Below are 17,500 nucleotides of genomic sequence, written 5' to 3' on the forward strand. Positions count from 1 at the left end.
TTAAGCAGAGCATGCTCAGTCAAGCACAAAGTAAGTATTTTCAATATGAGTTCAAAAAAAAATTGAACCCAGGTTTTCTGCGTTTTGCATGGTGCAAGCCCAAGCAGTGATGGCAGATATCAGCTAGCAGTATATGTATGAGTTCTGAATGGCACCCTGTTCCCTAAAGCTGTTCCAAAGCCCTGGTCAAAAGTAGTGCACTATGTAGGGAATAGGGTGCCAGCTCTCAGGTTAGGCTAATAATGTTTGTTTCTACATGGAAGGTGCTAAACTGAACATTAAGCATGACAGTGGAACTACTCATTAGGTGGAGCGCACACAAACACACACACACACATTAAGAGCTAATGTGCTCGGTAGAGCAGAGGAATAAGAGAGATGTTTGCATGTTAATGGTGTCAGGGAGAGGAATGTCTCTAAGAAAGTGAGTAGGTAAACAAGTGTGGAGGAGGGCAGGATGGAGGGATATAGAGAGGGAAGGATGGAGAGATATAGAGAGGGAAGGATGGAGGGATGTAGAGAGGGAAGGATGGAGGGATACAGAGAGGGAAGGATGGAGGGATACAGAGAGGGAAGGATGGAGGGATATAGAGAGGGAAGGATGGAGGGATATAGAGAGGGAAGGATGGAGGGATGTAGAGAGGGAAGGATGGAGGAATGTAGAAGGGGGAAGGATGGAGGGATGTAGAAGGGGGATGGAACCTGCCTTCACTGTGTTTTCATGGTGCCTTCAATGTGTTTTCATGGTGCCTTCACTGTGTTTTCATGGTGCCTTCACTGTGTTTGCTGGTGACCAGCCTTCACTGTGTTTTCATGGTGCCTTCACTGTGTTTTCATGGTGCCTTCACTGTGTTTGCTGGTGACCAGCCTTCACTGTGTTTTCATGGTGCCTTCACTGTGTTTGCTGGTGACCAGCCTTTGCTGTGTTTTGGACTCATGCTGACTTGCAAAGTGATGTTTGAATCCTATTGGAATCCAGGCAGAGTGGGGATATCCAACAACTGGAAGTGTTCTTCACTCACAACAACATGGTTTCTGTCACGTTCTGACCATAGTTCTGTTATTTTATCTTTGTGTTAGTATGGTCAGGGCGTGAGTTGGGTGGGCAGTCTATGTTGGTTTTTCTATGTTGGTTTTTGAGTTCGGCCTAGTGTGGTTCTCAATCAGAGGCAGCTGTCAATTGTTGTCCCTGATTGAGAATCATACTTAGGTAGCCTGGGTTTCAGTTTTGGGTTGTGGGTGTTTGTCGCCACACGGGACTGTTTCATTCATTTCACGTATATTGTTTTGTATTTCGTAGTGTTCAGTTTATGTTTTAAAATAAACATTATGGACACTTACCACGCTGCGTTTTGGTCCTCCGATCCTTCTCGCTTCTCCTCCTCAGAAGAGGAGGACGAGATCCCTTACAGTTTCAGAATGACTGGCAGGGTTAAACAGAATAATAAATAACCATCTAAACTGGAACAACAGCTCAGTAATGGGTGCAATAAGTCCAACTAACAGATTGGATTAGTTTAGAAAAATGTATGTTATGTATCTTTGTGTAGCATCATATTCATTCATCCGTAAACACAACATTACGTTCCCAGCAGGGAACATTAGATGGCACAGTCTCAGTAGGAGGAGCCTAGTATGCTGATATTTGTTGTTACTGCATTCATTGTTACTAACCAGTGTATTCTAAATAGTATTTTGTATGATTAGTACTACACAGTATGCAGTTGGCAAGCCAGATTTGGGACATGGCCTGTGAGTAGTTGAGGAGGGCAGTGATGGAGGGATAGTGGGAGGGGGGATGGATTAATTAGAGAGAGAGAGAGTTCAGTGCCAATTCGAATGACACACCACTACACCCTTGAGGAAGTATTTGGGTTCATCCAACTTTATTTTTATTTGTCCTCTGAACACTTCTTAAAATGTGGGGGAGCTTTATTTCAGAACTGCTGCAGTAGCATGAAGCAACGTTTCAGATGGCTGATTTACATTGTGCAATGCAGGACTTAGTTGGAGCACTAATGCATGCTGAACACAGAAATCCATTTTCCATCAAGGGGGTGTACTGTAAATAATGCTTATCCCCAATCCCAATCAAGGCTGCGTCCAGAATGGCACTCTATTCCCTTTATACTGCATCATTTTTGACCAGGACCCATAGGGCTCTATACAGGAAATAGGGTGTTATTTGGGAGACACCCCTGGACGTGTGTCTGTGTGTGGCAGCAGCAGAGCATTATGGGTCTGACTTCACAACATAGACGCTGTTAAAACATGTTGTAGGAGAATACAAGGCTCGTGGTGAAATGAAGTGTTCCTGCTGTTTGCCCTGTGTAGATGGAGGTATATTCCCATTGAAGTCTCACACAGGCAGTAGCTGTGCTGCTGGGAGACACACTGTCTCGTTCTCAAAGTGAATTGCTGATGTGTGATTTGCAGTAGATTAATTGTTTGGCTTGTTTGAACTTTCCTACATGGATACTTTATTATTTAGTCCTACTTTACTATTTATCTCTAACTACATGTACATATCTACCTCAATGACCTCGTATCCCTGCACATCCACTCAGTACTGGCACCCCTTGTGTATAGACAAGTTATCTTTACTCAGTACTGGTACCCCTTGTATATAGCCAAGTTATCATTACTCAGTACTGGTACCCCTTGTATATAGACAAGTTATCATTACTCAGTACTGGTACCCCTTGTATATAACCAAGTTATCATTACTCAGTACTGGTACCCCTTGTATATAACCAAGTTATCATTACTCAGTACTGGTACCCCTTGTATATAGACAAGTTATCATTACTCAGTACTGGTACCCCTTGTATATAGACAAGTTATCATTACTCAGTACTGGTACCCCTTGTATATAGTTATCATTACTCAGTACTGGTATCAAGTTATTACTCAGTACTATATAACCAAGTTATCATTACTCAGTACTGGCACCCCTTGTATATAACCAAGTTATCATTACTCAGTACTGGTACCCCTTGTATATAGACACGTTATCATTACCCAGTACTGGTACCCCTTGCAGACAGTATAGACATGTTATCATGACTCAGTACTGGTACCCCTTGTATATAACCAAGTTATCATTACTCAGTACTGGTACCCCTTGTATATAGACATGTTATCATTACTCAGTACTGGTACCCCTTGTATATAACAAGTTATCATTACTCAGTACTGGTACCCCTTGTATATAGACACGTTATCATTACTCAGTACTGGTACCCCTTGTATATAACCAAGTTATCATTACTCAGTACTGGTACCCCTTGTATATGTTATCATGACTCAGTACTGGTACCCCTTGTAGACAGTATAGACATGTTATCATGACTCAGTACTGGTACCCCTTGTATATAACAAGTTATCATTACTCAGTACTGGTACCCCTTGTATATAGACATGTTATCATGACTCAGTACTGGTACCCCTTGTATATAACCAAGTTATCATTACTCAGTACTGGTACCCCTTGTATATAGACAAGTTATCATTACTCAGTACTGGGTACCCCTTGTACCCCTTGTATATATCATGACATGACAGTACTGGTACCCCTTGTATATAGACACGTTATCATGACTCAGTACTGGTACCCCTTGTAGACAGTATAGACATGTTATCATGACTCAGTACTGGTACCCCTTGTAGACAGTATAGACATGTTATCATGACTCAGTACTGGTATAGACAGTATAGACATGTTATCATGACTCAGTACTGGTACCCCTTGTAGACAGTATAGACATGTTATCATGACTCAGTACTGGTACCCCTTGTAGACAGTATAGACACGTTATCATGACTCAGTACTGGTACCCCTTGTAGACAGTATAGACATGTTATCATGACTCAGTACTGGTACCCCTTGTAGACAGTATAGACATGTTATCATGACTCAGTACTGGTACCCCTTGTATATAGACATGTTATCATTACTCAGTACTGGTACCCCTTGTAGACAGTATAGACATGTTATCATTACTCAGTACTGGTACCCCTTGTATATATAGACATGTTATCATTACTCAGTACTGGTACCCCTTGTATATAACCATGTTATCATTACTCAGTACTGGTACCCCTTGTATATGTTATCATGACTCAGTACTGGTACCCCTTGTATATAGCCAAGTTATCATTACTCAGTACTGGTACCCCTTGTAGACAGTATAGACATGTTATCATGACTCAGTACTGGTACCCCTTGTATATAACCATGTTATCATTACTCAGTACTGGTACCCCTTGTATATAACATGTTATCATGACTCAGTACTGGTACCCCTTGTATATAGCCAGTTATCATTACTCAGTACTGGTACCCCTTGTATATAGACATGTTATCATGACTCAGTACTGGTACCCCTTGTAGACAGTATAGACATGTTATCATGACTCAGTACTGGTACCCCTTGTATATAACCAAGTTATCATTACTCAGTACTGGTACCCCTTGTATATAACCAAGTTATCATTACTCAGTACTGGTACCCCTTGTATATAGCCAAGTTATCATTACTCAGTACTGGTACCCCTTGTATATAACCAAGTTATCATTACTCAGTACTGGTACCCCTTGTATATAGCCAAGTTATCATGACTCAGTACTGGTACCCCTTGTATATAGCCAAGTTATCATTACTCAGTACTGGTACCCCTTGTAGACAATATAGACACGTTATCATGACTCAGTACTGGTACCCCTTGTATATAGACATGTTATCATTACTCAGTACTGGTGCCCCTTGTAGTATAGACAGTTATCATGACTCAGTACTGGTACCCCTTGTAGACAGTATAGACATGTTATCATGACTCAGTACTGGTACCCCTTGTAGACAGTATAGACATGTTATCATTACTCAGTACTGGTACCCCTTGTAGACAGTATAGACATGTTATCATGACTCAGTACTGGTACCCCTTGTATATAGACACGTTATCATGACTCAGTACTGGTACCCCTTGTAGACAGTATAGACATGTTATCATTACTCAGTACTGGTACCCCTTGTAGACAGTATAGACATGTTATCATGACTCAGTACTGGTACCCCTTGTATATAGACACGTTATCATGACTCAGTACTGGTACCCCTTGTATATAGACACGTTATCATGACTCAGTACTGGTACCCCTTGTAGACAGTATAGACACGTTATCATTACTCAGTACTGGTACCCCTTGTAGACAGTATAGACATGTTATCATGACTCAGTACTGGTACCCCTTGTAGACAGTATAGACATGTTATCATGACTCAGTACTGGTACCCCTTGTCAGACAGTATAGACATGTTATCATGACTCAGTACTGGTACCCCTTTGACAGTATAGACAGTTATCATGACTCAGTACTGGTACCCCTTGCAGACAGTATAGACACGTTATCATGACTCAGTACTGGTACCCCTTGTAGACAGTATAGACATGTTATCATGACTCAGTACTGGTACTCCTTGTAGACAGTATAGACATGTTATCATGACTCAGTACTGGTACCCCTTGTATATAGACATGTTATCATGACTCAGTACTGGTACTCCTTGTAGACAGTATAGACATGTTATCATGACTCAGTACTGGTAGCCCTTGTATATAACCATGTTATCATTACTCAGTACTGGTACCCCTTGTATATAGCCATGTTATCATTACTCAGTACTAGTACCCCTTGTATATAGACACGTTATCATGACTCAGTACTGGTACCCCTTGTATATAGACACGTTATCATGACTCAGTACTGGTACCCCTTGTAGACAGTATAGACATGTTATCATGACTCAGTACTGGTACCCCTTGTATATAACCAAGTTATCATTACTCAGTACTGGTACCCCTTGTATATAGCCAAGTTATCATTACTCAGTACTGGTACCCCTTGTATATAGCCAAGTTATCATTACTCAGTACTGGTACCCCTTGTATATAGCCAAGTTATCATGACTCAGTACTGGTACCCCTTGTAGACAGTATAGACAAGTTATCATTACTCAGTACTGGTACCCCTTGTAGACAGTATAGACATGTTATCATTACTCAGTACTGGTACCCCTTGTATATAGCCAAGTTATCATTACTCAGTACTGGTGCCCCTTGTATATAGCCAAGTTATCATGACTCAGTACTGGTACCCCTTGTATATAGACACGTTATCATGACTCAGTACTGGTACCCCTTGTATATAGACACGTTATCATGACTCAGTACTGGTACCCCTTGTATATAGACACGTTATCATTACTCAGTACTGGTACCCCTTGTATATAGACATGTTATCATGACTCAGTACTGGTACCCCTTGTAGACAGTATAGACATGTTATCATTACTCAGTACTGGTACCCCTTGTATATAACCAAGTTATCATGACTCAGTACTGGTACCCCTTGTAGACAGTATAGACATGTTATCATGACTCAGTACTGGTACCCCTTGTAGACAGTATAGACATGTTATCATGACTCAGTACTGGTACCCCTTGTAGACAGTATAGACACGTTATCATGACTCAGTACTGGTACCCCTTGTAGACAGTATAGACATGTTATCATGACTCAGTACTGGTACCCCTTGTAGACAGTATAGACATGTTATCATTACTCAGTACTGGTACCCCTTGTAGACAGTATAGACATGTTATCATTACTCAGTACTGGTACCCCTTGCAGACAGTATAGACACGTTATCATGACTCAGTACTGGTACCCCTTGCAGACAGTATAGACACGTTATCATGACTCAGTACTGGTACCCCTTGCAGACAGTATAGACACGTTATCATGACTCAGTACTGGTACCCCTTGTAGACAGTATAGACATGTTATCATGACTCAGTACTGGTACTCCTTGCAGACAGTATAGACACGTTATCATGACTCAGTACTGGTACCCCTTGTAGACAGTATAGACATGTTATCATGACTCAGTACTGGTACCCCTTGTATATAGACATGTTATCATATAGACACCCCTTGTTATCATGTTATCATGACTCAGTACTGGTACCCCTTGTAGACAGTATAGACATGTTATCATGACTCAGTACTGGTACCCCTTGTAGACAGTATAGACATGTTATCATGACTCAGTACTGGTACCCCTTGTATATAGACATGTTATCATGACTCAGTACTGGTACCCCTTGTAGACAGTATAGACATGTTATCATTACTCAGTACTGGTACCCCTTGTCAGACAGTATAGACACGTTATCATGACTCAGTACTACCCCTTGTATATAGACATGTTATCATGACTCAGTACTGGTACCCCTTGTAGACAGTATAGACACGTTATCATTACTCAGTACTGGTACCCCTTGCAGACAGTATAGACATGTTATCATGACTCAGTACTGGTACCCCTTGTATATAGACACGTTATCATTACTCAGTACTGGTACCCCTTGCAGACAGTATAGACATGTTATCATGACTCAGTACTGGTACCCCTTGTATATAGACATGTTATCATGACTCAGTACTGGTACCCCTTGTAGACAGTATAGACATGTTATCATGACTCAGTACTGGTACCCCTTGTAGACAGTATAGACACGTTATCATGACTCAGTACTGGTACCCCTTGTATATAGACATGTTATCATGACTCAGTACTGGTACCCCTTGTAGACAGTATAGACATGTTATCATGACTCAGTACTGGTACCCCTTGTAGACAGTATAGACATGTTATCATGACTCAGTACTGGTACCCCTTGTAGACAGTATAGACATGTTATCATGACTCAGTACTGGTACCCCTTGTAGACAGTATAGACATGTTATCATGACTCAGTACTGGTACCCCTTGCAGACAGTATAGACATGTTATCATGACTCAGTACTGGTACCCCTTGTAGACAGTATAGACATGTTATCATGACTCAGTACTGGTACCCCTTGCAGACAGTATAGACATGTTATCATGACTCAGTACTGGTACCCCTTGTAGACAGTATAGACACGTTATCATGACTCAGTACTGGTACCCCTTGTAGACAGTATAGACATGTTATCATGACTCAGTACTGGTACCCCTTGTAGACAGTATAGACATGTTATCATGACTCAGTACTGGTACCCCTTGTATATAGACATGTTATCATGACTCAGTACTGGTACCCCTTGTATATAGACATGTTATCATGACTCAGTACTGGTACCCCTTGTATATAGACATGTTATCATGACTCAGTACTGGTACCCCTTGTAGACAGTATAGACACGTTATCATGACTCAGTACTGGTACCCCTTGTATATAGACATGTTATCATGACTCAGTACTGGTACCCCTTGTAGACAGTATAGACACGTTATCATGACTCAGTACTGGTACCCCTTGTAGACAGTATAGACATGTTATCATGACTCAGTACTGGTACCCCTTGTAGACAGTATAGACATGTTATCATGACTCAGTACTGGTACCCCTTGTAGACAGTATAGACATGTTATCATGACTCAGTACTGGTACCCCTTGCAGACAGTATAGACATGTTATCATGACTCAGTACTGGTACCCCTTGTAGACAGTATAGACATGTTATCATGACTCAGTACTGGTACCCCTTGCAGACAGTATAGACATGTTATCATGACTCAGTACTGGTACCCCTTGTAGACAGTATAGACATGTTATCATGACTCAGTACTGGTACCCCTTGTAGACAGTATAGACATGTTATCATGACTCAGTACTGGTACCCCTTGCAGACAGTATAGACATGTTATCATGACTCAGTACTGGTACCCCTTGTAGACAGTATAGACATGTTATCATGACTCAGTACTGGTACCCCTTGTATATAGACATGTTATCATGACTCAGTACTGGTACCCCTTGTAGACAGTATAGACATGTTATCATGACTCAGTACTGGTACCCCTTGTAGACAGTATAGACATGTTATCATGACTCAGTACTGGTACCCCTTGTATATAGACACGTTATCATGACTCAGTACTGGTACCCTTGTATATAGACATATAGACATGTTATCATATACTCAGTACTGGTACCCCTTGTAGTATAGACAGTTATCATTACTCAGTACTGGTACCCCTTGTATATAGACATGTTATCATGACTCAGTACTGGTACCCCTTGTAGACAGTATAGACACGTTATCATGACTCAGTACTGGTACCCCTTGTAGACAGTATAGACACGTTATCATGACTCAGTACTGGTACCCCTTGTAGACAGTATAGACATGTTATCATGACTCAGTACTGGTACCCCTTGTAGACAGTATAGACATGTTATCATGACTCAGTACTGGTACCCCTTGTAGACAGTATAGACACGTTATCATGACTCAGTACTGGTACCCCTTGTAGACAGTATAGACATGTTATCATGACTCAGTACTGGTACCCCTTGTAGACAGTATAGACATGTTATCATGACTCAGTACTGGTACCCCTTGTAGACAGTATAGACACGTTATCATGACTCAGTACTGGTACCCCTTGTAGACAGTATAGACACGTTATCATGACTCAGTACTGGTACCCCTTGTAGACAGTATAGACATGTTATCATGACTCAGTACTGGTACCCCTTGTAGACAGTATAGACATGTTATCATGACTCAGTACTGGTACCCCTTGTAGACAGTATAGACATGTTATCATGACTCAGTACTGGTACCCCTTGTAGACAGTATAGACACGTTATCATGACTCAGTACTGGTACCCCTTGTATATAGACATGTTATCATGACTCAGTACTGTTACCCCTTGTATATAACCAAGTTATCATGACTCATTCTGTATCTATTATTACTTGTATTATGACGTGTTTTACTTTTCTATTATTTCTCTCCTGTCTTTATCTCTGTATTGAGGGGAAGGACCTGTATGTATTTTACTGTTGGTCTACACCTGTTGATTACAAAGCAGGTGACAAGTTACATTTGATTTGACTTAATAAAGGCTTTTTAACTGCAGCTACTTGGTCAGAGTGTCTTGATATATTTCAGACGGTCTGTATCTATATCTTACATGTTTAGCCTCCAATCTTTACATCATATCACATGTTAATTGTCACGTACACATGGTTAGCAGATGTCATTGCGAGCGTAGCAAAATGCTTGTAATTTTTTTTTTTTTTATCTAACAATGTAAGAAATAATACATGAAAAAAACAAAATACTGCACAGTTTCCTAAGGACCTGAAGCGAGGCGACCATCTCTGTCGGCACCATCTGATTATCAATGCTGACGTTATGCTGTATGATGTCTGGGATGTGAAACTCATTTTGTTTTTTCTTCTTTTTGCCCGGGCAGGGAGAGGGGATGACATCTGGACCCAGAGGATCACGAGGGCCAAAGGTAGAAAAACAACTCCTATGGTGGGGGAAGAGGGACAAAACAGGCTGGCAGCCCCCCATGGTGGGGGAAGAGGGACAAAACAGGCTGGCAGCCCCCCATGGTGGGGGAAGAGGGACAAAACAGACAGGCAGCCCCCCATGGTGGGGGAAGAGGGACAAAACAGGCTGGCAGCCCCCCATGGTGGGGGAAGAGGGACAAAACAGACAGGCAGACCCCCATGCTGGGGGAAGAGGGACAAAACAGACAGGCAGCCCCCCATGGTGGGGGAAGAGGGACAAAACAGACAGGCAGCCCCCCATGGTGGGGGAAGAGGGACAAAATAGACAGGCAGCCCCCCATGGTGGGGGAAGAGGGACAAAACAGACAGGCAGACCACCCAGGGTTAGCACAATCTGGATTTATTATTCTCTAGCTAGATGACGGATATTTCCTCTGGCTATGGTGATCCACATTAGAAAACATCTGAAGGATGACTAGCTCTTCTAATACCTCACATCAACCCAGTTCATCCACTTCTCTCTGCAGTTACTGTAGTGTAAGTCTGTCAGGTGGCATACATTATTCACGGATGTCAAGGATCTGAAACACAGGTCCTGTTAAAGCCAGGGAACTCTCCTTTTATTGAGCTGGGTCCCAAATGGCACCCTCTTCCCTTCAACAGTCATCAAAATGAGTTCCCTGTTCCCCCCTCTCTTCCCTTCAACAGTCATCATAATGAGTTCCCTGTTCCCCACTCTCTTCCCTTTAACAGTCATCATAATGAGTTCCCTGTTCCCCCCTCTCTTCCCTTTAACAGTCATCATAATGAGTTCCCTGTTCCCCCTCTCTTCCCTTTAACAGTCATCATAATGAGTTCCCTGTTCCCCCTCTCTTCCCTTTAACAGTCATCATAATGAGTTCCCTGTTCCCCCTCTCTTCCCTTTAACAGTCATCATAATGAGTTCCCTGTTCCCCCCTCTCTTCCCTTTAACAGTCATCATAATGAGTTCCCTGTTCCCCCTCTCTTCCCTTTAACAGTCATCATAATGAGTTCCCTGTTCCCCCCTCTCCTCCCTGTCAGGGTGAGCGTGGCGTTCCTGGTGTACCAGGAGACCTAGGGGAGAAAGGAGAGCCTGGTCTGGGCGTTGAAGGACCTCCTGTGAGTACATGGCACTGGAACATTTCTCATTTTTCTCTTGTTCATACTTTATTGTCCGTTGACATTTTCACAAATAAATGTTTTGCTTTTCAAACCAATCCTCCAGAGAATCCCAGCAGTTGCAACCCCATCTCTCTAACCTGTAGTCTTCACAAAACCTTTCTGTTGGACACACACCTCTTCAGTTGAGTCATCTTCAGAATGGCTTGTGCATAGACTTATATATGATTTTATCCGGGTCAAATGAATGATACAATAAAGACTACATTCAATGAACATTCATTCCCAGATTAGATTTAAAAACATTGTGGACCTTCAGCATTACACACTACTTCACCATCTATCTATCCTCTGTGAGGATGCTGCTGGTTTCAACTTCAAAAATGCCCGCTTGAGTTTTGCCCTTTGGTTTATTAAATAGTGATATTCAGAGTTGTTGGAAAGCAAGTGATCAATGGAACATGGCAAAGGATGGATGTTGAAACACAGTCCTTTACTGGATCTTGGACTGAACTGCTGTTGGTGTTAATAACAAGTTGGTTTGTCTGTCTCTGTCTCTGTCTCTCTCTGTCTCTCTCTGTCTGTCTCTGTCTCTCTCTCTCTGTGTCTGTGTGTGTGTGTGTGTGTGTGTGTGTGTGTGTGTGTGTGTGTGTGTGTGTGTGTGTGTGTGTGTGTGTGTGTGTGTGTGTGTGTGTGTGTGTGTGTGTGTGTGTGTGTGTGTGTGTGTGTGTGCTGAAATGCTGAAGGTGTGGTGTTGTTGTAAACAAGCTGTGTGATGTGTTCTTATAGGGCCCCATGGGACAGAGAGGAGAGAGAGGATTTGAGGTATGTGGAATAATATCTCCTGTCCAGACACACACACATCCATCTGATCCCTGTGATATTAGATTATGGAATAGCGTACAGTACCCTCCAGTAGAGTGCTCCTGGATGCTTAGATGAAACCTTAGTCTTCAGTATAAAGGTTGAGGATATCAAATCTGAAACAACAATTTAATTCCAATGATATTGTAGTTTATGCATTGAGAATTAATATGTCATATATTTTTTTGGTTTAGGACTGGTGTTAGTCTCATCAGGACTGGTGTTAGTCTCATCAGGACTGGTGTTAGTCTCAACAGGACTGGTGTTAGTCTCAACTGGCATGGTGTTAGTCTCATCAGGACTGTTGTTAGTCTCAACAGGACTGGTGTTAGTCTCAACAGGACTGGTGTTAGTTTCAGGACTGATGTTAGTCTCATCAGGACCAGTGTTAGTCTCTACAGGACTGCTGTTAGTTTCAGGACTGGTGTTAGTCTCATCAGGACTAGTGTTAGTCTCAACAGGACTGGTGTTAGTTTCAGGACTGGTGTTAGTCTCATCAGGACCGGTGTTAGTCTCTACAGGACTGGTGTTAGTTTCAGGACTGGTGTTAGTTTCATCAGGACTGGTGTTAGTCTCATCAGGACTGGTGTTAGTTTCATCAGGACTGGTGTTAGTCTCTACAGGACTGGTGTTAGTCTCATCAGGACTGGTGTTAGTTTCATCAGGACTGGTGTTAGTCTCATCAGGACTGGTGTTAGTTTCATCAGGACTGGTGTTAGTCTCAACAGGACTGGTGTTAGTCTCATCAGGACTGTTGCTAGTCTCAACAGGACTGTTGTTAGTCTCAACAGGACTGGTGTTAGTCTCATCAGGACTGGTGTTAGTCTCAACAGGACTGGTGTTATTCTCATCAGGACTGGTGTTAGTCTCATCAGGACTAGTGTTAGTCTCAACAGGACTGGTGTTAGTTTCAGGACTGGTGTTAGTCTCATCAGGACCGGTGTTAGTCTCTACAGGACTGGTGTTAGTTTCAGGACTGGTGTTAGTCTCATCAGGACCGGTGTTAGTCTCTACAGGACTAGTGTTAGTCTCATCAGGACTGGTGTTAGGCTCTACAGCACTGGTGTTAGTCTCATCAGGACTGGTGTTAGTTTCAGGACTGGTGTTAGTTTCAAGACTGGTATTAGTTTCAACAGGACTGGTGTCAGGCTCATCATAAACTTATTTGCATGTCTTCTTTGTGAGGGTTGAGAATATACTGTATATTCTATTCCTAAATCAGTAATCCTAATCTGAGAGGCTTTTTAGATACGGGCCCTGATCTCATTAGTGTGTTATGGGGGTTGTCTTCTCTCCTAGGGCCCTCGTGGACCCTCTGGATTCTCAGGCCCTGCTGGGACCCCGGGGAGAGAGGTGAGTGGGATCAAGACCTTCCTTCCTCTCTTCTCATTCATCTCCTCCACTCCCCCTGTCCTCCTCTCTCTGCAGGAAGGGAGACACAGTGGTACTTTACATCTGGAGATAAAGAGAAACTAACATTCAGAGGGAAAATGTCTTTCATTTCTGTCTTCTATTCCTCTTCCTCACATCTTTTCTCCTCTCACTCTTCCTCTCCTCTCCTCCACTTTTCCTCTCCACACCTCCTCTCCTCCACTCTTCCTCTCCTCCTCTCCTCCACTCTTCCTCTCCTCCACTCTACCTCTCCTCCTCTCCACCTCTCCTCCTCTCCTCCACTCTTCCTCTCCTCCACTCTTCCTCTCCTCCTCTCCTCCACTCTTCCTCTCCTCCTCTCCTCCACTCTTCCTCTCCTCCTCTCCTCCACTCTTCCTCTCCTCCCTCCTCCTCTCCTCCACTCTTCCTCTCCTCCTCTCCTCCTCTCCTCCACTCTTCCTCTCCTCCACTCCTCCACTCCTCCTCTCCTCCACTCTTCCTCTCCTCCACTCCTCCACTCCTCCTCTCCTCCACTCTTCCTCTCCTCCACTCCTCCTCTCCTCCACTCCTCCTCTCCTCCTCTCCTCCACTCTTCCTCTCCTCCACGCTTCCTCTCCTCCTCTCCTCCACTCTTCCTCTCCTCCTCTCCTCCACTCTTCCTCTCCTCCACTCTTCCTCTCCTTCTCTCCTCCTTCCTCTTCCTCTCCTCCACTCTTCCTCCGCTCCTCTCCTCTCCTCCTCTCCTCCACTCTTCCTCGCCTCCTCTCCTCCACTCCTCTCCTCCCTCCTCTGCTCCTCCACTCCTCTGCTCCTCCTCTCCTCCACTCTTCCTCTCCTCCACTCCTCCGCTCCTCCTCTCCTCCACTCTTCCTCTCCTCCTCTCCTCCACTCTTCCTCTCCTCCACTCTACCTCTCCTCCACTCTACCTCTCCTCCACTCCTCCTCTCCTCCTCTCCTCCACTCTTCCTCTCCTCCACTCTTCCTCTCCTCCTCTCCTCCACTCTTCCTCTCCTCCTCTCCTCCACTCCTCCTCTCCTCCTCTCCTCCACTCTTCCTTTTCTCCACTCTTCCTCTCCTCCACTCCTCTCCTCCACTCTTCCTCTCCTCCACTCCTCCTCTCCTCCCTCTTCCTCTCCTCCACTCTTCCTCTCCTCCACTCTTCTCCTCCCTCCTCCTCTCCTCCCTCTTCCTCTCCTCCCTCCTCCTCTCCTCCACTCTTCTCCTCCTCCTCCCACTCCTCCTCTCCTCCACTCCTCCTCTCCTCCACTCTTCCTCTCCTCCACCCCTCCTCTCCTCCCTCTTCCTCTCCTCCACCCCCTCCTCTCCTCCACTCTTCCTCTCCTCCACCCCTCCTCTCCTCCACTCTTTCTCTCCTCCCTCCTCCTCTCCTCCACTCTTCCTCTCCTCCACTCCTCCCTCCTCCCTCCTCCACTCTTCCTCTCCTCCCTCCCTCCTCCTCTCCTCCTCTCCTCCTCTCCTCCACTCTTCCTCTCCACTCTTCCTCTCTTCCTCCCCTCAACTTTTCCTCTCCACTCTTCCTCTCCTCCACTCCTCTCCTCCTCCCTCCTCTCCTCCACTCCTCCTCTCCTCCACTCTTCCTCTCCTCCTCTCCTCCCTCTTTCTCTCCTCCCTCCCTCCTCTCCTCCCTCTTCCTCTCCTCCACTCTTCCTCTCCTCCACTCCTCCCTCCTCCTCTCCTCCTCTCCTCCTCTCCTCCACTCTTCCTCTCCACTCTTCCTCTCTTCCTCCCCTCAACTTTTCCTCTCCACTCTTCCTCTCCTCCACTCCTCTCCTCCACTCCTCTCCTCCACTCCTCCTCTCCTCCACTCTTCCTCTCCTCCACTCCTCTCCTCCACTCCTCCTCTCCTCCACTCTTCCTCTCCTCCACTCCTCCTCTCCTCCACTCTTCCTCTCCTCCACTCCTCCTCTCCTCCTCTCTTCCTCTCTTCCTCTCTTCCTCTCCTCAACTTTTCCTCTCCTCCACTCTTCCTCTCCTCCACTCTTCCTCTCCTCCACTCTTCCTCTCCTCCACTCTTCCTCTCCTCCACTCCTCCTCTCCTCCCTCCTCCTCTCCTCCACTCTTCCTCTCCTCCACTCTTCCTCTCCTCCACTCTTCCTCTCCTCCACTCCTCCTCTCCTCAACTCTTCCTCTCCTCCACTCCTCTCTTCCTCTCCTCCACTCCTCTGCTCCTCTCCTCCTCGGTCTGCAGATAAAAAGAGAAACTAACATTCTGATGAAAGGTCTGTTTCCTTTATGTCTGCATGAGGAAATAGCAACAGTTTCTGGACACATCAGAAACACACACACACACACACACACACACACACACACAGCACCCCATTAGGATGAATGTCAAAGCGTGGGCCAAGGGTGTGCAGCGCTGTGTGTTTCCGATGGTCTCATAGCTGGTGACATCATTATTTATCTCATTTAAAGGGATCCCCTGGTCGAGAAGGTCCCCCAGGTCCTCCTGGCCCCCCGGGTCAACCAGTAAGTTAACCGCTCATCTCTTTCTCATCTCTCTCTCAGAGATATACTGTGTCAGTGTCACTTGCCCACTGGACCATATTTAGGTAAAATGCCTCAAAACCACAGAAAGACAATTATTTGACAGAAAGCTGAAATCACTGTAGCTGAAGGGGTTATGTATAAGGCATTCACTGTACCTGAAGGGGTTATGTATAAGGCATTCACTGTACCTGAAGGGGTTATGTATAAGGCATTCACTGTACCTGAAGGGGTTATGTATAAGGCATTCACTGTACCTGAAGGGGTTATGTATAAGGCATTCACTGTACCTGAAGGGGTTATGTATAAGGCATTCACTGTACCTGAAGGGGTTATGTATAAGGCATTCATACCACCATAAAACAATCATTATGACTTTGAGTGTTTCAGTATCATTCAAACCAACATAAAAACAATCATGGTAACTTTGAGTGTTTCAGCATCATTCATAAGAGTTCAAGCTTCGAGTGATGCTCAGATAATTATGAGAGGTTCATTCAACTATGATCTGACTGAAAAAGATGAAATGTATGATGACAATGTGTCTTTCCAACAGACTGCCTTGCCAATTGTCGGAGATATGAGCTCTTTACTCAAGGTACTGGACTGTTTCATGTATTACCGGCATATGATTATTCCCATCAATTGTCATTCCAACATTATTCAGTGTGGTACATAAATCATACATTCTTTTTTTAATTGATAAGATTCATGGAAGATATTTTATTATTACCTTGAAGTGCCAACATGTAGATCCACATTGACTGAGGCTGTAGAAACAGGTTATAATTTAGCCTGCTTTAATTGCATCAGTTACTATGATTGCACAGTTGCCCTCAGTGGTGTATTTCACACTTTAAGACCTCACAGTTGTAATACAACAACAAACTTTTAATGTTGATATTTTGATGTGATATTTTCACCAGTACTAAACCTATCAGGGTGATGTTAGGAATTATTAACAGAAGCTCAGGAGCGCCTCCATCAGGTGGTGGTGGCGAACTGCAGCTAGAAATTCAAGAAATTGGAAATCCACTATGGAAATGCATTATTATATTCAACAGGAATCCTTGAAATGTCCTAAGAAGAATGTTGTTGTTGAATACATCCCTCCTGGAGTACACAGGGAATATGTCCAAAATGGTACCCTATTCCCTACACTGTGAACTACTTTTGACCAGAGAGATACGGCTGGGTTCTGGTCAACAGCAGTCCACTATATAGGGAATAGGGCTCTGGTCAGCAGTAGTGCAC

General features: G+C 44.1%; 1 protein-coding gene across 1 annotated transcript in view; it reads left to right on the plus strand.

Annotated features, from left to right (window-relative positions):
• LOC112239043 (collagen alpha-1(XIX) chain) overlaps positions 1 to 17,500 on the plus strand; it is a gene marked incomplete at its 3' end in the record, with an annotated part of 235,180 nt that overhangs the window by 185,590 nt on the left and 32,090 nt on the right. Inside the window, 6 exon segments of the mRNA XM_042317802.1 lie at positions 10,321 to 10,365; positions 11,426 to 11,503; positions 12,293 to 12,328; positions 13,667 to 13,720; positions 16,175 to 16,228; positions 16,803 to 16,844. Coding sequence (XP_042173736.1) covers positions 10,321 to 10,365; positions 11,426 to 11,503; positions 12,293 to 12,328; positions 13,667 to 13,720; positions 16,175 to 16,228; positions 16,803 to 16,844 — 309 coding nt within the window.

Source organism: Oncorhynchus tshawytscha, unplaced genomic scaffold (genome assembly GCF_018296145.1).
Source record: "Oncorhynchus tshawytscha isolate Ot180627B unplaced genomic scaffold, Otsh_v2.0 Un_scaffold_3672_pilon_pilon, whole genome shotgun sequence".
In the NCBI taxonomy this organism is placed as follows: domain Eukaryota; kingdom Metazoa; phylum Chordata; class Actinopteri; order Salmoniformes; family Salmonidae; genus Oncorhynchus; species Oncorhynchus tshawytscha.